A 24,689-nucleotide genomic window follows, 5' to 3' on the forward strand; every position below is an offset into this window, starting at 1 on the left:
ATTCAAACATTTCCCTTATCAGTAACTCCTACATTTTCTTTTAATCTATTTTTTTCCGAAATGAACACCATTACTAAACTTAACCCTCCACCTAACCTTAACCCTGACACTTACCCCCAGGCTAACCCTAAACTTGCATAGCTCTAATGTTCGCACCTTACCCTAACCCCTTCTTTCAAATATGTGCAAACCCTTGAGTTGATACTTCCCTTTAGTCTGGCTTTCCGTGTTTTATTGCAATGTTACCGGAGTGCAGATTTTTTTCCTCCAAGGATTTTGATCCTCAAGGTTTTCCTCTTCGCCACTAGGATGCGTCACTGGCGCAGATCAGATTGAGCAATATGTTAATGACATAGCCTGAGTGTAATGAGGGTTTTAGCCTCCCAGTTTAAATAAAAAATTGCCATCACCTCCACCATTCGAAGCACAGGCACCTGGCCAAGCTGTGCCTGGAGCAGGAAGATTTTAGCACCAGTGCTCTAGACTGTCACTGCAGGTGTTGATAGGGAAACGGCCTACCTGGGCTTCAGTAGTACAAAAACCTTTTTGGGTACTATCAATGTTAAAATAATCCCGTTGGAACCAATTGTTTTCGTACTTTTACATAGCCAGGTCCTGTGGGTTTTTCTGGGTTCCCCCATTGTTTAGCAATACCTGGGCTTCGATGCCTTGAAGGGACTTTGGTGTGTACTGGTTACACCTGTCAACATTTGGAATCAGAAAAGAGGACGATTAAAAAAAAAAAAACCCAAAAAAAACCACAAGCATTGGCATAGCCAATAGGTCTCTCCTTTGGGACCTTAAAAGTGTTTAGCCATGCAACAGTTGATGTTGTTGCACCAAGGATATTGTGCTGCATAACTAAATACTTATAAGGTCCCAAAGGCGAGACCTATTGGCTATGCCAATGCTTGGTTAACAAAAGAATCACAAACAAAAGAATAAAAGAAGAATATGTTTTCAGTAATCGGATTGTTAATTTGTTTCATTTGGGAGGCGCTATGCTAATGTTCAATTGTTGACCTCTATGTACTGTTGTAAATCTTGGATACAGAATTCCTTCAAACGATTACGCATAACCATATATGTGTGCTGAGCCAACTCCATAAATGTATGCAGCAGCGTGCCATTCATCCCACAGCCCCTGAGACAGTCTGCACACTCTTCCCTACCAATTCTGTGCAGTTTGGCTCTCATGTAATATGTTTGATGAAGCATTTTAAGCTGACCCAGGCAGTAAACGCTGCAGGGAATCCCAGTGCCATCTGCCAGTCTTCTTCATCTATCTCCCCTAGGTCCTGCTCCCATCTATCCTGCAATTTTAGAAGGGGGGCTTGTGTATTTCCCAATATAGTGTGATACGTCAATGAGATTAGTTTACTGTTCACCCGTTGGTCCAGTCTCCCTTCTAATGGGGAGTCTTCGTGGGTCTCCTTTTCTGGTGACACACATTCCCTAAGAGCATGTCTCAACTGCCCATACCGTAGCCATTATCACTCTGGCATCTGGTATGCTTTTCTCAGGACGTCAAATAGCACTACCCCATTGGCATCCCAAACGCCCATTAATGTGGAGAGGACGATGTTGTCCCAGCCTTAGAAGCCCGTCAATGCCACCAATGGTCTCAATCTGGATCCTTCCCACAGCGGCGTATTCAGGGTCAATCTAGTACCCCAACTCATCTCTCTGGCAACCTCTTCCAGGCGCCCCCCATGGTCCTAGCGGGTGGGCCTGCCCCAGGAGCCAGTCTTCCCCCATTTATCATGTGCAACTAGGTCCAATCCCCCATACCTAGCCTGTCCAGATGGTAATCGAGGTCCGCCCAGTCAACCATCACGCCAACCTGTGTTGCGTCATAGTATTTTTGGATGCCTGGAAGGGCACTACCTTCCTAGCATTTAGATCTTTGGAGGACCTTCAAAGTTATGCAGGGTTGTCCCCCAGCTCAGAGAAGTTCTCACAAGCACGTCTACCTTAGTGAACAGAGCATCCAGGATCTTATATGGACTGTTCTAGAGAATATACAGCAGTCTGGGAAGGTTCACCATCTTAAACATGAATGCCTTCCCCAGTAACAAGAGGGGCAACGAATGCCAATGTTTGACGTCCCATTCTAGTCCCTGTTGCATGGGTCCCAGGTTTCATTCACAGTGTGAATGGGAATCCTGATTTATCAAAATCCCAAGGTATTTAATCAGTTTTGTTTCTACTCTGAAAACATAGGATTAGCACACCTTCCGGTTCCAGGTCACCTGTGGGGAACAACAGGGAATTCTCCCAATTTATGGCAAATCCGGTATGTTTACCAAACATGTGAAAGATATCCCATACTCGGGACAGCGTTTGGTCCGGTTTGGTTAAGAAAATCATCTGCCTACAACAATATATGCTATACCCATCCATTGCCTCCAAGCCAACTCTAGATCTGTGCATCAACCAAAACCCATGCCGCCAATACTTCTATCGCCAATGTGAACAGCATCAGCAAAAGAGGGTATCCCTGCCTCGTACCTCTCTGCACCCGAAATTCTTGGGAGGTATGACCATCTATCTTCACTCTGTCTTTTGGTCTATGATAAAGCAGTTGGGACCGAAGCCCATCTTGGCCAGGACCCCAAAGAGGTATGGCTATTCCTCATTCGAAGTCACTGTCGCAGCCAAGGGTTATGCAGGCTCCTCTGGTTCAGTCTGGTCGAGCGACCTGGCATGAACCCATCTTGGTCTGGGTGCACTAAATAAGTTACCGCCATCTGTAGCAGAATTGCAAGGATTTCAATATCAGCATTGAGCAAGGAAATCGGCTTATAGGACTCACATCGATCATGGGGTTTCCCAGCCTTTTGAATCAGAACGAGTATCGCCGTCTGCATATCCTCTGGCAGTTACCCTGCCCTAAATGCGGTCATACAGGCTGCATGAAGAGACTCTGCTGTTCAGCTTACAGAACACATCAACCTGTAGGCTGCTCAGGCCCAGAGTCTTTCCTGCCTGCATCCGTCCCACAGCCAGGGACACCTCCTCTACCGAGACATCGGACTATAGGTAATTCGCCTGTAGTGGTCCAAGATGCCTCACTAGGCAGTCCTCAATGAAGGCCAGTACCTCCTCCTCAGTGACCTGCAGCAGCTTATTCCATATAGTCCACGAAGACTTCTGCTATCCGCTGGTTCTCTCACCGTTTCCCCTAGATTCTCCAGGTGTTCCCAAAAGCACATTCCTTTCCTTGCTTTGCTGCCTATCCACGCCAATAATTTGCCAGCTCTATTTCTGTGTTTATATATACATTTCTGTTTCACCAGACAAGCGGTTTTAACCTCATGTCTAGCAAAAGTCAGATACTTGGTCTTCTTCCACTCCATGCCAGTTTTCAAGTGGATCACAGAGGAAGCCACATAATCCCTCTAATGTGCATCAGTTCCTTTTCCTGGGCAGTCATCCTATGAAGTCTTTCCCTCCGGTCTTCTATCCCTCCAGTAAAAATCGTTCCCCGGATTGTAGCTTTATACACTTCCCACAACGTAATCGGGCTCTGCACTGTGCCATTATTCTCCTCAAAGTAGAGTTTGTGGCCTTGTCTAGTCGTTGGACTGCTTGCCTGTTCAAGAGATGCCAGGTCTCCATGGTCGAAGCCCCTCTCTGCCTCCGATCACCAGTGGTCCTAGTCTCATGCAAAGGCGAGTGATCACTACTCTCCCTGGCCAGATACTCAGCCTCTATGAACATATTCAGGGAGCACCCAAGTGTTAAAAATAGTTGAGTCTGGAGTGCATGTCGTGTACCTTCGATTAATAGAAATAACCCCTCTCGCACCCATGGAGAGCGCTCCAAAACATCACACTACTCCAGTGGCTGTGTAAATCCCTCCAGCTTCCCACGGGTCACTTATCTCTCCGTCCTCATGTTGTATAACCGTGTATCCAGTTTGAGATGGAGATACCCACCAACAATCGCGGGTGCCTGGGGGAGCCTCCAATAAAATATTTCCCACCTCATGGAGTGCTTCGGATTGAAGGCCTGGTGAAGCATATACAATGATCAACAGCCTCTTTTGTGTTCCCCCAATAACTCCACATAGCACCTGTTAGCGTCCGTCCAGTTGTGGGGCACATGGAACGGTAATGTCCTCTTAAGTGTACCGCGCATAGCATGCCAATATGTCTTTATCTTTCCCCATTCTACAGTGCTGCCTGCCAGTGAGGTGTGTTTTCTGCAGAAACACAGTCTGTTTTGTGTCAGCCAAGAGCCTTACCGACCAGACCCCTCTTTACCTTATTTCATAACCCACTGACATTCCAAGATAACGTCAATGCCTGTGTTTGTGACATGTCGGTTGTGCCTTCTCTGCCCTTGCTGGAGATCCCGTCTCTGAATGTGCGTGGCCCGCAAGTCCCTTTGCCCCTGTACTTTAGTGCACCATTGTGTTAAAAACTACCCCTAAAACTGCCCCCGCCTACCTTACCATGCTGTTGCCCTAAAACTAACCCAACCCCCAAATGTATGGTACGCCTGGTCCCCAAACAATAACAATATAACATACCTTGCTTATGCTGCTGGGACGCAACCAGAGGCCCCATGTGCACAGCAGTCCGTAGGCGTTTGCCTCCTGCCACTCAGTCTCTGCATTCAGAGTAAACTTCATTGCACCCAGCAAACAGTGGGACCCCAAAGCATGTTACTCTCTTACCAAATCCTGAAAACTGTTGGTTAAACGAACAAGGGGCCGATTGTATCCCCTAGCCCAAACGTTTAGCCGAAATGGGAGAAGCCATCGGCAGATGCTCATCTTCTATTTCCAGTTCCGTCTCAGACTGGTCCGAGCCACCGTCCTCCTCCTATGTGATCAACGACCTTCACTTGAAATTACTAAGAACATTACCATAGTTCTTAACCTCCATCCCTGTTTTTCCTTGGGTCGCCTTCATTTGTTCCATAGTTCTTAGTCATTCTGTGTCTGCAGGCAATGGGCCGAGCATACCCCTTATACCAGATGTTCAGACGTAATAAGAGTCACCGCCGGTGCGTGCTCGTCCTCCGTTTCCAGCTCTATCTGTCTGATCAGAGCCACTTCTCTCACCATCAGAGACTAGTGTCCTCCATTTGTTATCGCTGAGCATGTCACTTCAGTGTTTGAGTTTCATCACTATCCTTATATTGCGCCTTAATTTGTGCCTGTGTCAGAGAGGCTGAGGAATGTTTAGCATTCCTACACCACGGTGGCATAGGCTGCCAGCCAGTATCTCTCTGCGTAGGAGGTGAAGGGTTCGACAACAGATCATGGTGTTCCAGCCATGACCAAGCTTCCTGGGCCTAAGACCTGAAATAAGCCTTATCCCCATATACAATCCGCAGCCTCACCAGGATCATTAGTTCATATTTAAAGTCTAGCTGGCGCAGTACACTCTTGACTGGTACACACATTCCCCTCTGCATTTGGCCCCAATTAGCATAGTCCGGGTACAGGTGGACCTGTCCTATTAACCATGGTCCATGTTTCAGCGCTGTCTGTAAGATAACACTACTGTCTCCGATGTTCATCAAGCAGGCTATGATCCGGCAGGCAGGCGATGGAGTGCGCCAGTATTTTGTGCACTTGTTCCACAGACCAGAAAAGTGCTGGATGTCCCTACAACAGTTTTCTCCAGTCATTCCTTCAAGAACATTTCCATGTTAGGCCCTTCTGCTTTTTCCAGGACCCCAACCAGTCAAACATTGTGGCAGCAGGATCTACCCTCTGCATCCGCTAGTCGGATAGCCAGCGCTTTCATCTCCTTTTCCACGGCAGAGTATTTCAAAGTGAGCCCCTTGACGGTCGGCTGGGTAGAACATAGATTATCCTCCGTTTCTTTAACACAATCCACCTGTGATTTTTTAGGATCCTCATGTATTATTACGACTTCATTCATCACTGCGGCAATCTGGGTCTCCAAGGACACTTTTGTATCCCTTATAGCCTCCAGGATAGTTGCTGTGTGTGCAGCCAAGTAATCACTCTCTCCCCCTGCACAAGCGACCCTATTGTGATTGCCCGTGTGTAAGTGACTCCTCCTTGGACAGTCTGGAGATTCACCATCTTCCATTCAGCGTCACTACCAGTAGTCTCAGCTGGCTTGTAATGTGTTGACCCAAAGTCCAGAGGCACCAATGATCCATCACACTCCCCAGCCATTCTTGGGGGTGAAAGGGGTGGCCCGGGGAATGGTTCCGGGAGTTCAGCCCCTTCCCAGTGCTGCAAGCCTCCCAGTAACGTGGAGGCTGCCTTCACACAGTCCCAACCCCAGGTGTCGTGTTCTCTTCCCGTGATCCGATACTAACTCGCCAATGCATCACACTCCACAGCTGCAGGAGGGGCTTTCTGGTGCATAAGCCTGCCGCACTCAATGTTTGCATGGGGTCTCTTGCCTAGTCCGTGGCCACTTCCCTATCACTCTTGCAGCACCTGGTCTACGATCACTTCCAGGTGCTCAGCAGGATCAGGCTATGTTAGGCTGCGCAGAGCCTTGGCCTGGCACTGGCCTAGCATTACTCAGCAAGTATTTTCCGGTTGTAAACACAGGCATGCCTAGCCTCACGTTTGGGCAATCTTGATGCCTGCTGCCTGGCCGTTCCGGTTTGATGCCCTGTTAACTCCCAGGAGGGGCACACTAGCAGCTACCCCGTAGCTCAGTCTGATTGGGGGATGGGGGGAGGTGGGAAAGGGGGAGGATTCAGTTCCCCTCTTGCAACTGCAATGAGTTGTTTACACAGTAAGGCATCATCGAGCAGCCCACTCCCAACTGCTGAAGATGACTCTGTATTGCAGCCCTTTCATCGCTCCTGCTGCGTCACGGTCTGCTCTCACCACCGTTTTGTGCGGGCCCCCAAGCCATACTTGGTGTCAAGGACCCTACAGGGATTTGACAGTGCCTTTCCGGCTGTCGTGTAGCATACTCCTAGCACCCACCACACCCAATCAATCACCTCAAGCCTTTCTTCACTCATGGGCTAGGTCCTACAATCGAGTAGACGCCTTCTTGGCTGCCTGGCTCATCCTACAGCCAGCACGGCCGAAGTGGCTGCAGACTGCTCTTCCACCGTCTGCTGGTCCCTTGACTGCATGTGTGGGAGCAGCCATGAACACTTTGCTAAAGGCAGGCCCCCTGCCTGCCCCCAACTCACTCGATCAGGCTTCGCAGGCAGTTTTACAGCCGGGCAGTCAACATCTTTGCCGCCCGGCTCATCCGAAAAGCTCAAGTGGGTTTGGCCGCCAATGGCAGCTGTCGGCCACCTCCGGTCTCCTCGGCTGGCCCCTTGATGTCTCAGGGATCAGCTCCCTCATGCACGGAGCCCAAATTCTGCAGCAACGGATATTTAGCCCAGAGGCATCAGCACTGCAGGAGCACTGCAAAGCACGGCCTACACCGTGGCCAGTCAGGCCACGTCTCCAACATTTTCATTTCTGAATTACACAGCTTTTAGAATGTTTTAGCTCTACTCATAAGATAATTTCTTCACCAGTGCAAATGTCTGGAAAGGTAGCATGTGGAAGAGTGTGTGGCTCCTTTGTAGTAAACAGGGGGTCATAAATCTTGAAGGACAGATGCTGAGCCATAAAAGGCAGAGTCAGCAAAAGACTGCTCAGTTTATTTCCACTCAATATCCAATGAAAACAATGCCTTCAGCTCATTTCCCTTATTTGCACACTTAGCAGGAGGGCCTAAAGCTAACAATGAATCCAGAGGCACTGGAAAGTATACATTTGCTTTTTTTCCATGGGCATGGCAGGGAATGTTTTGTTAATGTTTTTCCCAATCACCCTTTTGGTTTAGGGCCAGTGAATTAGGGTGTTCTGATCAACTGCTTCATCAAAAAGGTTAATTTTTCCTTCATCATTACTATCAGCAAACAGCCCTGTACAATTTTAGCATTTCTAGGTAAAAGAAGATTAGGGCATTTAACAGGTATGTCAAAACCGTCACATGCTACTGAACTCAGACGCTAGCAAGGGGCATACATGAAGGGTATACAGAAATCATGAACCCATCCTTCCGAATTACATACATTTGTTAGGTGTAAAACAGTGAAAAACACAGCAGAATGTATTCTTTTAACGTATTAGGTTTCTTTAATAGTATCATTTAAAATAAGCATTATCTGGTAAAACTGGCAAATCAGCTTCAAGTTACCTGTTCGATACGGTGCTGGCGACTGTGGATCCCAAAATATTTCTTGCTGTGGTTCATCATTGGAAGGGGAACTGAAGGTCGTTGCCCACTGGTTGGTTTTTGACAGTCTCTTTGGGGTCTTGTCTTTGCATATTTCTGTAGGTGGAATATTACAAAATACATTTAAAAAAAAAAAAATCAAAAAAAAATCAAAAAAAAAAAAAAAAAAAATCACACGACCATCAACATACAAAAGTAGCAACTCTGAGAAATCACACAATTTGTTAAAAGAAAACGCGGCGGGGCGAGGCGAGGCTAAGATGGCGACTACTAGCCCATACTTTTCTACTAGGAACCCACACCCTCACTATTGGCACAGTATACGCCCCGAAAGAGGGGCAGGAAGGTTTCATACATAAAAGGTTGTGTTAGAGTAATCCAGATCAACGGACCGGTCATGGATACTGGGTGGGGATCTCAAGCTGGCCTTCGATAACAATATAGACTGGTCGGCGCAGCAACACGGTAGAAGGGAAGAGGATGCTGGCTGAGACAGGACTGGTAGATGTACAGAGGACTCACCACCCGACAGATAGAAAGTATACATTTTACTCCCACAGGGCCTTTGCCAGGATTGATTACTTCCTAGCTACTGAAGCAGTCGCCCCGCAAGTCCAACCAATTAACGCCTGACCAGGCCGAACAGCTTGAATCCCCGATCAAATTAGAGGAGGCGATCTCTGCCATTTCCAAACAAAAACGGCTTAAATCCCCCCCTCTCCCCCAGGCTCGGGCGTCTTTTCCTCTCTTTTTTTACAAAACCTTCTACCCCATACTAGCTTCGATACTCCTGATGGTTTACAATTCAGTTGGGCTTTCCACCCCAATACAGTCAACGATGCTAGAAGCACTAGTCACAGTAATACCCAGGCCCGGTAAGGATAAACAACAATGTGTCCTACCAGCCTATCTCCCTCCTTAACGTGGCCATTAAACTATTCACATGGATCCTGGTGCAGCGCCTCTCCCCCCTTTTACCAGGATTGATCGACCAGGACCAAATCGGACTTTGTGCCCAGTCGCCAGTGCTCCGATAACACCAAGCACCTCTTACATATCATTGACAAAGCCGAGCGCTTTGGTACAGAATGCATGAGTCTCTCTATTGACGCTAAAAAAGCGTTTGATAGGGTGGATTGGCTCTATTTAGAGGTGACTATGCAACACTTTGGCATACAGAGAGATTCATGGACAGGGTCCTAAGCAGCTACACCAAACCAACAGCCTCAATCCTAACAAATGGCTTTACCTCAACCCCTTTTCCTATTTAGTAGGGAACGAGACAGAGGTGCCCTCTCTCCCCGCTCCTATTCGCCCTTTACATGGAGCCTATGGACCAAAGAGTACGCACTAATCCTCTGATATCCGGGGTGGTTTTTGGAGGGGAGGAACACAAGATCAGTTTATATGAGGACGACGTAGTCGCCACCCTGGAGAACCCTAAAGTTCCACTACCAGGCCTCATGGCCGAACTGGAACAGTACGTGCAAGCGGCAGACGTTCGGGTCAATGTCCACAAATCACAAGCCCTCAACCTGTCCCTCACCCCAGCCATGGCAGAGGAACTGAAACACGCCTACCTTATTCAATGGGCCCAGGAATCTATCCCCTACTTAGGCCTTTCACTCACGGCAAGCACGCAACGCACCACCTCACACTGAGTTACTCCAGCACATACGAGAATGCCTATGCAGATGCAGACCGCACATGCTGTCCTGCCTAGGCCGTACAGAGGCGATAAAAATGATAATCTTGCCAAAGATACTATTTATTTTCCAGATCCTTCAGTTAGCCCCTCCCTCAGTAGTGTTACGGTCTATGTAGTGCGTTCTGGAACACTTTATATGGCGCGACAGAAGGCCCAGACTGCATAGAGAATGATGCTATAGGCCTCAAATAGAGAGGGGCCTGGCAATCCCACATTTGCAGGAATATTACTGGACGGTGCAACTGAGAGCCCTGGTGGAGTGGTCACGGCCAGAATCCAAGAAACACTGGTTGTTTATGGATAGAGCCTTGGCTAAACAACCCCTGTGGGGGATCCCTTTTCTCACCAGAGAGGCGTGCCACCACAATCTCTATCTCTCAAGGGTCACACAAGCCACCTTGGCAGCTTAGGACAAAGTAGCTACGACTCGCGCACTCACGACGTTTCCTTCACCGCTAACCCCCATAGTACACAACTCTGCATTCACTCCAGGTCTTGAATCAGAAGCATACGCTCAATGGACCCGAGACGGACGTAGGTCTATTGGACACTTCTCCGATGCTGACGGCCCTCTATAATTTGATGTCTTCCGTACACAACAGAATCTCGCTGAGTGAGAACGCTTCCGCTATCACCAAATCAGACACTGGTTGATGCAAGCAGATGTTCAGACCGGGGCTCAGCAGCACCTCACGCCGTTTGAGAAATGGTTGGTGATGAAACACTCGGACTCTCGCCTGATAACAGAACTCTACAGGTTACTCAGGCGCGCCCCCAGGACTGACAAATCCCCAGGCCAACTTAGGTGGGAGAGGGAGTTGGGGAGGACGCTTTCAGGAAAAGAGTGGACAGACATCTATTATAGAGCTCATCATATAGCGCGCAACCAGGCCAGCATCGAGACTGCTATAAAAAATGTAACGTATTGGTACCTCACCCCTCAGAGACTCCACAGAGGCAACCCAGCTTGAGACCCTCTGTGCTGGAGAGCCTGCGGTTCATTGGGCACACCGACTCACTTACTATGGGAGTGCCCTCGACTCTCGGGTTACTGGACTCAAGTACTGGATGCCATTGATGGCCTCATCGAAAAACAGCTCACTCGCTTCCCAGCGTACACCCTGCTGGGCCTCCCAAATCCCCTCACCTTTCCACTTAATCGCGGAGAGGTCGTCAGATAGCGCTGGCGGAAGACCTCCAAAATATTTTAACTCACTGGGGAACGGACACCTCTCCTACTTATCTGGGATGGCTCCATCGGTTGTGGTACACACTCGGGATGGAGAGGGTCTCCCTTACTCTCTCCAATCCAGGAGCCTCATTCCGGGACCTTTGGAAACCTTTCTTGTCACTTCTAACCTCAGAATTTAACGAACTCACATGCCCCACATACCTGAGGCTATTGCGATTAACAGAACCCCCGCAGACAGCATCACGAGGAGAAGCAGAACCCTAGTAGACATGATTTTTGCGGGGGGGGGGGGTGCAATCATATAGGGACTGGGGGGGCCCTTTTGGGTGTTTATTTTCCCTTGCTTTAGGGGGAGGGGGCAGTTTGGGGGAGCGTTGCTCCTTTTACCTACAAGCCACCCCGTGCTGGTGGGGTCCTCAACGGTAATAAAGTGGCACTTAATGTATTGCGGTTATGTTTGATAACCACGTTGAAATTAATAAAGAAATTTAAACCTAAAAGAAAATGCGCTCTTTGCTTAGTTACAACTGACCTCTGCCCCATCCATGTTGCTTTGACACAAATGACATAGCGCATATAAAATCTTAGAGACCAAAAAACAAAGAGACTACCTCCTTCAGAATTTAGTTGTATGAAAAACTGCAAATGTAATCACACATTTTAACATAAAATGAGTAGCAGTTTAATGTTGCTACAGACCTTAGTGACTCATTCACCTGTATGCCATTTATAAGGCATACCATACCATTCACTTATAATTTCAACGTTAGTCTTGCTAGGGAGATGGTTTAATTGACAGATGCTCTTGCTCCAAGTATAGTGATCGGCAAAGCTGACAAAGTAGTGTCTACCATAAAAAACACTATAAGTCCAGCAAAACAAATAGATCCTTTCTGAATTCATTCTATACTGTTCCCGCCTCGGACAAAATCACTTTATTTTATCGGTACATCCTCCTGTACTCTACTCACAGTGCATGACCCGTCACTCTGCAAACCACATCAACTCTTCCTCTAGATCAAGACATCAGAAGAGACACAAAGGATAGCCAACTGCTTAATTCAGATGGATGTCTGAAATCTGACCGTGAGTGACAAAACCAGAATTCCTGCCTAATGTCATTGAGAAAAAGAAAAGTTCTTACAGATTACAGAACATAATTTATAGTTTTCATCACCGACAGTGACACATGTGGGCACAACACTTAAACTTGTCAACTTAGCAAGCTTTTAAAGGCTTCCACCATCCATTTCACATATTAACAAATACATTATTTAAATTCAGTCTGCACAAAGGCCAAATTAGTATCATTCATATTTTGTCATAGGCATGGGGGATATTGCTCACTCCCTTCTTAGCTGTTGCAAACTCCTACCTTTGGACTTTGCTAATCTAACTTCAATGTCACACATAATGTTCAAAAAGCATCCACAGACTAGTAGCTGGATGCAGAGTGGACTGCCACATCAAACCCACACTTCACTTAAAAACCCAGGGTATCCACCAGCTCCTTCAGAGTGAGGGAAAACCATGCACATTTCACTATTAAGTTTCTTCTACACTAGCCGAGTGACAGTAGCAATTCTATCTAATTTGAATCTCGAAGCTCTATTCCTATGGTTTTATGCTATCGTTTGTGGACACAACGTTAGGCTACCTTTCCAGCAACTCAGGGGGTCGCATTTTAGCTGAGCCTTCCGACATGCACATATATGTCATGCATCAAATTTGTTTATTTAAACAATGTCTCCGAGAAATTTTTATTTAAAGTTGCATATTAGTTTAGCAACATTTTTTGTATACATTTTGTTTTCATGCTTCTTTGTATATTTTTGTGTAATCTTGGAGCAACTGGAGAGCGATATAAGTGGCCTCAAGCTGTTTTGCAAAAATGTGAACACATTTTCATACTGGAACCCTGTCAGTAATGCAAGCTTAACTCACTGCATTCCATCGGAGTGCTCACCCTCAGGGTAAAAAGTTTTGCATCACATAGATCAGTCTGAACAACGTACAGTCATCAATGCACATCTACGAGAAGGGGTCATTCTCATGGGATAGTTTAACCTTTGCCAAACTGAAGATAGGAATGGGAAGTATTATGTCTGGAAAAGGTGATGTGCCTTTATGCGGGTGTGACAGAAGAGCTTAAGTTCGAGAGGAACTGCACCAAGGGTCCCCATATATAGTCAAAGCCTTTCCTCTTATCAGCCAGAATGTCAGCCATACGTTCCATTATTAAGGCCTGCCAAAGTTGGACATTCCATTGGAACATGGACGGGGCTTCGGGTATCTTCCATGCTGCAGCTAAGGCCATCTTGGCTGCCCCTAAACAAAGCCATAGAATGGTCTCCCAGAGTCTGGCGTTTTAGAGAAGGATCTCATAGACCTAAAAGTATGCACTCCGGGTTGCCAGGAATCAGGTAACCCAATAGCTCTTATTCGTGCTAGTATTTTGTTCCAATAGGGCCAAATAGTCAGACAGTCCCACCAGATATGCCGAAAGTCTCCCAACAGCCCACACCCTCCTCCAAAATTCATGTGACGCATTCGGGAAAGTTTTTGAAGTTTCTCCGGATAAAGGTAACAATCATAGAGAAGTTTGTAATGTGCTTCCCTTAAACCCATGGGGTGATTAAACGTACAACTATCATGGTAAAGTCTGCGTCATTGCTTATCCTCTATAGCATGGGTACTCACAAACTTTCTCTCGGGGGCCAAATTTACAGTGTGGTTTCTGGCTGAGGGCCGCACCGGTTGGGGCGGGGCCAGTGGGGGAGGGGGCGGGGCTAGAGCAAAAAAAAACTATGACCATGAGGTTGAACACAGGCCCCTGCAGCGGACGCCTTCATCCACTGAGCCACCAGACCCGGTATGCACACATATCCATCCATCCATCTATCTATCTGTTTCCCTCCCTCTCTCTCTCTCTCCCTCTCTCTATTACTCTCCCTCTCTCTCTCTATCTCTCTCTCCCTCCATCACTCTGTTTGTCTCCTTTCTCTCTGTCTCCCTCCCTCTCTGTCCCACTCACTCTGTCTCACTCATTCTGTGTCTCCCTCTCGCTCCCTTTGTCTCACTCACTGTTCGTCTCCCTTTCTCTCTGTCTCCCTCCCTCTCTTGTCTCCCTCTCACTCCGTCTCCCTCCCTCTCTCTCTCTCTCCCTCCCTCTCGCTCCCTCTGTCTCACTCACTGTTTGTCTCCCTTTCGCTCTGTCCCCTCCCTCTCTCTCTCCGTCTCCCTCCATCACTCTGTCTCACTCATTCTGTGTCTCCCTCTCGCTCCCTTTGTCTCACTCACTGTTCGTCTCCCTTTCTCTCGGTCTCCCTCCCCGTCTCCCTCTCACTCCGTCTCCCTCCCTCTCTCTCTCCCTCTCGCTCCCTCTGTCTCACTCACTGTTTGTCTCCCTTTCGCTTTGTCCCCTCCCTCTCTCTCTCCGTCTCCCTCCCTCTCCCCCTCTGTCTCCCTCCCTCCCTATCCCTCCCTCTGTCTCCGTCTCCCTCCCTCCCTCCCTCCCTCTGTCTCCGTCTCCCTCCCTCTGTCTCCCTCCCTCCCTCTGTCTCCCTCCCTCCCTCTGTCTCCCTCCCTCCCTCTGTCTCCCTCCTTCCCTTTGTCCTCCCTTCCTCCCTCGGTCTCCCTGCCTCTCTCTCCCTCCCTCTGTCTCCCTCTCTCCCTCCCTTCCTCTCCGTCTCCCTCCCTCTCTCTATTGCCCTCTCTCTCCCTCTGTCTCCCTCCCTCTGTCTTCCCTCCCTCCTCCGTTCTCCCTCCCTCTGTCTCCCTCTCTCCCTCCCTTCCTCTCCGCCTCCCTCTCTCTCTCTCTCTCTCTCTCTCCCTCTCCCTCCCCCTTTCCCTGTCTTCCTCCTCTCCCTGTCTTCCTCCTCTCCCTGTCTTCCTCCTCTCCCTGTCTTCCTCCTCTCCCTGTCTTCCTCCTCTCCCTGTCTTCCTCCTCTCCCTGTCTTCCTCCTCTCCCTCCCTCTTCCTCCTCTCCCTCCCTCTTCCTCCTCTCCCTCCCTCTTCCTCCTCTCCCTCCCTCCCTCTTCCTCCCTCTGTCTCACTCTCTCTTCCTCCTGCTGTCACCTCACCCCCTGCTCTCACTCCCTCCTGCCCTCCATCACCTCACCCTGCTGTCCTCTGTCACCTCACCCCGCGCTGAGACTGCTTCCAGGGAACGCACACGGCCGCCACACCCAAGTACTTCACAGGTCTTTTAAAGACCATTCACTTGTTAATGAGACTTTGTTGTATTTCACCTCTTCTTAGCGCCCCTGCATCTCCACTCAATCAGAGGGGAGATGCAGGGGCGCTAAGAAGAGGTGAAATACAACAAAGCCTCATTAACAAGTAAATGGCCTTTAAAAGATTCGCCCGGCCTCACAGCTCTGTGCTGCTGTAACCGGCGGTGTTCGCTGACAAGCACAGGCCACAGGCACTATGTCTGCAAGGTCCGCAGGCCACCAAGGAAGGCTTGCCGGGCCGCTGGCAGCCCGTGGGCCGTACTATGAGTACCCGTGCTCTATAGTGATCCCTAGTGTATGTTCCCAGAAAGATACGTGACGTATTACTGTCGGAATTTTATTCTACCGGCCTTGTATATTTATTATACTCACCGCTACTAGAGAACTGCTCCCCATAAAACGGTTTGCACCGAATGCTGGGGCAACCCAGGGATAGATCTTCTTTCTATATGCACTTTTGATGTCCACCAAATACACCCCATTTTAGATGAGTGAAAGGATAGAGTAGATAGAATTCTAAACGCATAGACGGAGGGGTGGGTAAAAGGATGGCAGACTAAATGGAAATCCAAGAGGGAAGATAGTTGGATCGGTAAAATGATGGGGGAGTAAATGGAAACCTTAGAGGATAGCTGGCATAGTAAATGGAAATCTGAGAGGATCGATGAATGGGTGGACATAGGGATGACTTTATGAATGAAAGGTTTTATTGAAGGATGGGTAAGTCAAATGATGATTTTATGGGTGTATACAATGTATGGATGGATGCATGCATAGACGGATGTATGGAATGGCCAATGGATAGAACGGTGAAAGATTGGATGAAAAAATTAATAGACAACAGAATATAAAAGGTGAAATTGTGGATATCAGCGGTGGATGGAAGCGTGAGAGATAGATGTTTCTATGGAAGAGTCAAAGAAACTCTTTTAGGGAGATTTGGGGCCACTCACTTGGTGCCATCAGACCTTTGGTACAAAGTGGGAGGTGTTTTAATATTCTGGCTACTACCATAGTAACCATGTAGCCATCCAGTTTCTGGACTGGTAAAACTATGGTGGAGGCCCTTTGTTTATACTTCCTATGGTAAAGGTTTGCGTATATGTGGAAGCTCTGAATAACACCCACCCACACTAAAGAGTGATAGTTTACTCGTATCATATCCGCACAGGAAGAGCCACTCTGGGTCCTGTCCGGATAGGGACAAGTAACTAATGGGGAAACATTCCTTTGACCATAATACAAGAAAAATTATACAGGTCCTTAAAAGTAATCTGTTGTCTGGCCTGTATTGGTTTTTCGGGGTCAGTATTTGAGCAAATAAGTGTTTCAACACCCCTCCACCCCAAAATCACACAAAATGTTGAAGGTGTTTTAGAGTATAGTGTCTTAACTATCTGCGTAAACGATCTATTTGTGTGTGCTACGTTTATCCGACTTTGCAGAGGAGTAGGTGTCAGTGTTTAGGCAAGGATTTGAAAGTGCGTAACAGCACTGAAAGCTTATAGCCAGACGTACCCCCAGTGCAGCTTAGGAGCTGGAAAGTAGATTTGAGTTGTATGCTGTTAAGGCGACAAAGTTGGCTAAGCAGCCTCTTCTCCCTACTTACACCAGATGGAGACTGTGACTAGGATGGGCTCTTCTCACCTAAGCAGAACTTCTGCCTCCCCTCCCACTGCTTAAGTCCTTCAGGTAAGCTCACTGAACCAATAAAGTTAGGGTTTTCTTCATCTAGAAGTCACCGGAGTACTTGGGCTGGTGCTCCCATTATTCCAGGAGCTAGGGATTCTATTGGTTCTTGGCCGTAGGGTTTCTATTGATTCCAGAGCTTGGGGGCAGGGTTTATATTGGTTGCTGGTGATAAGAGTTGTAATTGCTTCTAGGGCTCAGAGCTGGAGTTTCTACTGGTTCCTGCGCTTAAGGATCCTTTTGGCTTAAGGATGTAGGGTTCCTATTGGTTCAGGCTAGCTTCTCCCCCAAGATCCCAAACAATCAACTAATTCCGACTAACCCATTACAACGTACAGATAGGGGAACACATTAAACATGCAGGAGTTGTAATCATACCAAACAAACACACAACTGGAAACAAACTCAGTAGAAAAATTCTATGATTGTATGACCTCCACCTAGGACATACCATTTAAAAAAATAACTTCAACACAAAGGCAAGAAGAAGAGGACCACATAGATAGATGTCGATAAAATGGATCAAAGGACAAATCTCAATACTTCAAAGAAAACAGCTCAAACCTAAGAATCCTCAAGACAAAACGCATCTACATAGACACAACAGAATGTACATGAATAGGCAGAGCCAAGATGGTGGAGTAGATGGATGCTCTGTGAGCAAGCTTGGCATCAGGACCAAAGCGGATTCTTGACCGCAGTTGCCCCCAACCTAATATTGATGGGGAATCCATGTGCTGACATATGGAGGCACCTTGCCCGACGGCTCAGACTTTGCTGTAGCCAGCCGCAGGAGAGACGGAGAGAGGCGGTGACAGGGCCTTCGCAGTGACGACCCAAAGATGCGGCAATAAGTTAGCTGGACTGGCGGTGGATCCCCTCTGAGGAAGCCTGGTCTGGGAGTTGGAACTGGATGGGAGTTGGAACTGGATGGGAGCCGGAACCAGAGGCAACTGTAATTGTGGTGGCTGCCTGCCAGTGAAGGCTGGAGAGGTCGCCAGATCGCCAGTGATGCCGTCCCAGAGTGAGGGGTCTCCCCTTGGGGAGAGCATGCAGGGGGCCCCTCCATGCCAACCGTCAGGTTGATACCCTGTTGCCGCGGCAGTGTCCTACAGGAGATGAAAGGTAGGGCAGCAAGAGGCCACAGCTGTGGAGGGAGAGCAGCAGAACAGAGGCCCCTCACATCACCTGAAGTACCATACGGAAGAAGGCCTGAGCGGTGGCAGCAGTTCGCACAGTCCTACCTCAGTAGCAGGAAGTGACCCAGCACACAGAGCGGGGTGAGCGAGTTCCTTGCCCCGGGGCAGAGACAGAGATCTGAGTTGACACTCTCCATGCTGGGAGAGGGAGGGGTGTTCAGCCCCCGCCTTGACATGCATCCGCCTTGACATGCATAAGGACGTGGGCCCCAGGTAAACATGGTCCGGTGGAGGATACAGACACATAGGCTTACTGGAATGGTGCAGACCTTTTTTCTGCCCTCACAGAGAAGTGTGCAATTTAACAGAAGGGAGGAAAGACTGAGGAACCTGCTTCGGCCTGACGATCCCTGTAGTAATATCGGGGGAACTCTGGAGCTTTCTGGGGGCAACCCCTGCCCCCTGAGCCATCCATGCACGGCAACAGTTATTGAATAACCGGTGTGACTGAACTAATAGAGGAAGAACTTTTTGTCTCCCGGGAGTTGGATCCTAGGTTCCCTACGTGCTGCAACGTGAACCGTTAGCCTGCTGGGGTTCAGCTTCACCGGGGCGGAGTGGCCCGAGAATGGCCTAAAGTTTAGAGCTTTTGGGAGGCCAGAATGAAGACATTGCCTCGTTACCTAGGCCCATTGAATACAGTGCTTGCTGATGGAGCATTGCTGACTGGAGTTCTCCTTGTCCGGAGGCTTCCCCTGCGGGGTGGGGTCCCGGGCTGGGCCCTTGGGGGATGCTACGATGCCCTTGACTACCATCCAGCTGGATACTATAAAAGATATACCCTGCAGTGGAGTCTGCGGCACCAGGACTGTGGGTGAGGAACAGCCCTTTCCTGAACAGTGATTCCTGTGGCCAGAGAACTTGATGGGAGGGGCCCTGTGACATGAAGTGCATGAGATCCTGTTGATCCTGTTGCCTGGAGGGGAGAGCTCCATCATGGGGGAACAAAATACTTTTGACTCTTCATTGTAGTGGTGAAGCACGGAGAAGTGCCATCCACGAACGTGACCGCCATGGTGAAGAACTAGGGGGAGAAGCCAGCACAGTGCCAACAAAATAGTCAATTATACGCAAGCAAATCCGATGACAGAAAAATCGGGAGAAGAGCAAGCGGGGGACTTCTTTGGCCCAAATAGAATCTCCCCTTATCGGGGATATGACCCTCTTGGATTTGATGGAGGCCATTAAGGGTTCAGACCCGAACTGGCCACAAAAATAGATTTGGTGGCCATTGATGTGAACTTGCTCATGGCGGACCTCCGTATGGTGACAGACTGGGTGCCGACGACAGAGGGACATGTGGAAGACCTGCAAAGGGAAGTGGTGACTCTCCAAGAGACTGTTTTGTCACTGCAGAAACGAATGGTGAGACTGGAAGAACATGTTAAACACCGAAAGAAGATTCCTGAGGAATATCCTACAATTTGTGGGTTTCCCAGGGAAAGTAGAAGGTCACTCCACGGAACTGTTCATAGAGGAGTGGCTTGACAAAATTATGCACCTGTACAAACTGTCCAAATCCTACACAGTTTACCAGGCCCACAGGGCCTTAGTGCAACCACCATGGGTGCACTGCCCGTTCCATTAAAACCCGCCTATACAATTTCCGAGATAAGTGACATACATGATCCTACAATAGGTGTGGGTGAAAGGTCCACCGGACTTTGAGGGGCACCCAATCTTTATCTAACCGGACTACACCCAGAAAGACCAAAACCAGCGCAAAACATTCATGAGATTCAAAAAGATATTACATGATCTTAATTTGAGCTACAGCCTGATGTTCTTGGCAAACTACAGGTGCTGCATGGAGGAAAGGAACTCTTCTTTACAGTGAAGAAGGCCAGTGACTGGGTGAATACACTCACTGGAGATATTTCACAGTACTCAGAACTCTCTATGGTCTCTTCATGCACAGTGCAGAGACAATCTGCCAGCATCAAGAACAAAGTTAGTAGAAAAAGACACTTTGCCTCCTCAGACCTCCCAGGACGCACTGAGGTGTGCTCGGATGGCACCCTTCGGGACACAGAGGCCATACCGGAATCCCGGGACTCATTCTTGTGCAGATGAGCAGCATAGAGTCAGACATGGACAGTGCGGATAGGGGTCCAGCCTGACCTAGGTGGAATGTGGCAACTGTGGACATAGAGAGACACTCTAGAGTAGAACTCTCTGAGCCAAAGAACTGCTGGTAGCCTAATGTATATAGGAGCCCGCAGGTGGTGTTGACTGGGTGCCCTTGACCCAACGCAATAATACCACTTTATCCTGGTATGGGGTGTGCCATTGGTAATGATGCCTGACCATAATAATGCTGTAGATCTGCCAATAGCCTGATGGAGACAGTAGTGGGGGCTGGCAGGGCGGTAGGGACCAGGGGTCGGGCATAAAGATGGCTGTGTTGGGATTACGTCACGTGACCGCCTCTGGGTGCATGAACTTGATTTAATAAGCACATGCAGCAAACCTAAAACAAGAAATGCTTCAAACAGTTGCCTGAGAGCACAAGACTAAACCCAATAACCAACAAACACTCCATTAATCACAAACCTTGGGTTATGGAGTAGTGTGCTAACCCCCATAAGGCGCTTCACCAAAGGTAGTATGTGTTATATAAATGCAACTACAATACAATCAGTAAGCCGCCTACAACATGGTGATGAGTGGAACGCTTGAATTAACATCAGCCACTGGCAATCACTCGGGACACATTCCAATCCATCGTTTTTCACCTTCCATGCCACCTCAGTTTGGACCCAGCTATATGAAAACCAGGCTTGGCCATGTTCCAATGGGAGCAGTCTGGCCCGAACTGCCAAGCCAGGTCCAACATCTGGGCATACCAGTCGCACTTAGGGCATCAACTGCCAACACGCTACTTGGACGCAACAGCGAGGCAAAATTTTCCGATTATATCAACTAGTTAACTAACAGAACCAGCAACAGAGGGAACGGGGTTCAAATGGACAAGTAAATCAATAATGTCTGTGGGCTCTACCCCGACATAGGCACACATCACTGGCACCAGTGTGTACAAGCATATGCCCAGGGGGGCACAAGGGAGATGTTGGGGAGATCACAAGTATGATGCCTACAAAGTTATTCAAACTTTTAGAGAATAGGGCGCCTGGAACCAAAGGGTTTCTGGGCTCCCTTTTCAAAGCATAGAACTCTGGACAGATGGGCTTACATCCTTATACAAAGAATGTTTCTTAAACTCACAGGTAGTGCTAGTCTGGAGAGGCTCAATTCTACATCCAATACACAAAAAAGGGCAATAGCAATGATCCAGTCAACTATGGCGGAATTGACTTACTAGACATCAAGGCAAAAGTGTATTAACTTCATAAACTGGAGGACAGGAACTATGGTGAAAAGTTGATCCCTTTCTATCAATCATCAATTCCCCAAAATTAATCTACTACAGATAATATAGTTGCCTTTTCCTACCTGGAACACTGTTTGTCTCAGCTCTACAGACTTCCAATGTTCGGATGTTTCGTAGATTACTCTGTAGCCTTCGATGGGATGGATCGGAACAGGCTCAGAGCCAAACTCGTAAAATGGGCAATTCCAAACTCCCTATTCATGGCCATCTTTTCCCTTTACTGAGATACATGGGGTTGTGTTAAGCTAGGGAAAGAAAACAAAGCCACAGCTCAAACTCCCAACGGGTTGAGGCTTAATACAAGGCAGCTTTCAAGCCCCAGTGATATTCAATCTCTACATTGCTGACTTAGTCCGTGCACTTTTATAGGCGAAAACAATTAAACCAACATCGGACCACGTAGGCTACGGCCAAACAATATGCAGACGTCTTGATTACCCTGGATCACACCAAAAATCGGTAAGCAGTGTGTGCTGACAAAATTAAATACAACTTAGAAAATACACTGGTGGCATATGCTGATAAGATTAAGGAAATACAAGGGAAAATCAGAATAAAGCAAGAGGATACCTCAAAATCGCACACACTTTGGCTCACCATCAAAGAGACAGGAGACCATACCACCTTCAAATCAGCACTCAACCAGTACCACCGCCTCCTGAAAGAAACACAAACACCCTAGCAAACCACAAAGAAGCCAGCACACACTGGAGCAAGGAGCTCTTTACCATCGTGAAGGAGTTCTCCAACCCCGCAACCACCAAGCAAGATATCACCCCATCCCAAGCACTGAGTGACACCCTGACAACCTTCTTCCACGACAAGATCTCCGTCTTCTACGAAAACTTCAAACAATGCAAGCCACAATCTCCATCAGGAACTCCATGCACTCAGGAGCACCCACAGGCCAATGCCCCCACATCTTCAACCTGTCAGATGCCTTCAACACTGTCACCCATCACATCCTGATCAACAGACTCCACCACATTGGAATCCAGAGAGACCCTCAAATAGATCGCCTCATACCTCACCAGAAGAGCCCATAGAATCATTCTCCCACCGTTCACCTCGGAACCTAAGAAAATCCTCTGTGGCGACCATCAGCCGAACCCTCCTCAACATGTACATGACTCCCCTTGCCAACACCGTCAGATTGCATGGACTCAACTTAATCTCCTATGCCTATGAAACCTAGCTCGTCCTCTAGCTGTCAGAAGACCCCTTCACCACCAGAACCAACTTTCACAGATGTATGACGAACGTTGCCGACTGAAGGAAGGTTAACCGTCTCAAACTTAACACGTAAATCCTCATCTTGGGAACAACACCTCACCATGGAGCGATGCCCGGTAGCCTGCTGAAACCGGTCCATCCCCCACCCTAACAGACAACGCAAGCAACCGCAGCATCATCTTGGACAGCAAGCTAGCTATTTATGAAGAAACAGGTCAACGGAATCTCATCCACCTGCTTCCACACCCTTTGCATGCTCTGCAAGATCTTCAGGTGGCTCCCAGTCAGCACCAGAAGGACGGTCATGCAGACCCTCGTCACCAGCAGGCTAGACTACAAGAACACACTCTACGTAGAATTTACCACATGCCTCCTGAAGATACTACAGACAATACAAAAAACTCAGCGGCAGGACTCATCCTAAAACTCCCCAGAGGGACCCACATTACACGCCACGTCAACAAGCTACACTTGCTCCCGATCTCGAGGCGATAAGAGTTCAATATGTTACCCAATGTATACAAACGTATTGCACAACAAAGCGCCAGCATACATCAACCAACGCATGAGCTTCCACCAAATGACAAGACACCTACTATCTGGCTCTCTCTTCCAAGCAAATACACCCCGGATCCGCCTAGGCAACAGCGGAGGCCACTCCCTCTCTCACCGGATGGCCAAAGCTTGGAACGACCTTCTCAGGCACCTTAGGACCACCTCATCGCTCCGAAAATTCAGGAAAGGACTCAAGATTTGGCTGTGAGAATGAACTGATCACCACAAAGCAGTTAGCAACTCCAGAGCGTTGAAAACCTCACGGGTGATTTGCCGCGCTTTATGAATCCTTGATTGATTGAAATATAATTATCTAGGTGTCTGGTTTGCGGAAATGGGTAAACCTACCTAGCATCTAAATCACATTAAAAGAAGAGCTCCAACTTTAACATTGTTTAAACTACAAAAACATTTACAGTGTGTCAGCAGAAGCAATTATAAGGCCCACTAGAGCAAAATTACTGTCAACAACTTCTTACGTGTACCAAGCCAACCCATGGAAATTCTACCCAGAGTTAGATAAACTCCAGTGTGTGGCTTATAGAAGAATCTTCAGCATGTACAAACACACATGACGATGCTTGCTACAAGTGGAGTTTGGTCAGACAGGGTAGGGATTTGAATGCAAGACATCTTTTGATAAATACTACTATTCCATGTTCCATGCAAAAACGGGTGTATTAAAGACCCTCCTACTGAAAATAAAAAAAAATTAAAAAAGAGGGCACGATAGAGAACACAGACAATCCATGGGTCTTTGTACTTAATTGCTGCAATTAAGAACCTCAACCCGAACCTAGAAGCAATATGGTTATCCCGGTGGTGGGTGCACTCAGGGACAAAAGCCAAATTGAGAAGAAGAAAAAAAATTGGCAGGTTCGCAAAAGGTGGACTTCGATGAAATACAACCACTTATCTATGCACCTTTAATTGCAAAATCATACCTTGGAAAGAAAATGTAATCATGCTTTATTTAAAGCAGCTATAAGCAGGGAGTGCAGAACAACATTTTTTTTGTTACCACAACTCATGGTCCTCCCAATAACAGAACTTAAAGCGAACTGGAATACTGCACGTAAAACAATTACTTGCAGGTTTTTTTGTAACTAAAAGATAGAATCCATGATACACTTACTCTGTGGTTGTCCAGAATTTCAAACAGCACAACGTACTTTATTAAAAACTATGTTCCATAAGCAGAGGATTTCAATATGCAAAGAACTCTGGACTTTTGCGTGAGAATTGACACTCCAATGGACTTAGCTCGATTTGGGAAGCACATGAAT

At 47.9% G+C, this 24,689-nt stretch overlaps 1 protein-coding gene across 3 annotated transcripts in view; it reads right to left on the reverse strand.

Annotated features, from left to right (window-relative positions):
* The window catches only part of ETAA1 (ETAA1 activator of ATR kinase), an 83,777-nt gene that overhangs the window by 48,718 nt on the left and 10,370 nt on the right, over positions 1 to 24,689 (reverse strand). For 2 of the 3 annotated variants that reach the window (XM_085612511.1, XM_085612513.1), the window contains exon 2: positions 8,163 to 8,297. In XM_085612511.1, coding sequence (XP_085468637.1) covers positions 8,163 to 8,297 — 135 coding nt within the window. Of the gene's footprint in view, positions 1 to 8,162; positions 8,298 to 12,072; positions 12,203 to 24,689 lie in introns of those variants that run through there. The other variant, XM_085612512.1, reaches the window with a different exon arrangement.

The sequence above is a fragment of the Triturus cristatus genome, chromosome 6 (assembly GCF_964204655.1).
Source record: "Triturus cristatus chromosome 6, aTriCri1.1, whole genome shotgun sequence".
Classification (NCBI taxonomy): Eukaryota; Metazoa; Chordata; class Amphibia; order Caudata; family Salamandridae; genus Triturus; species Triturus cristatus.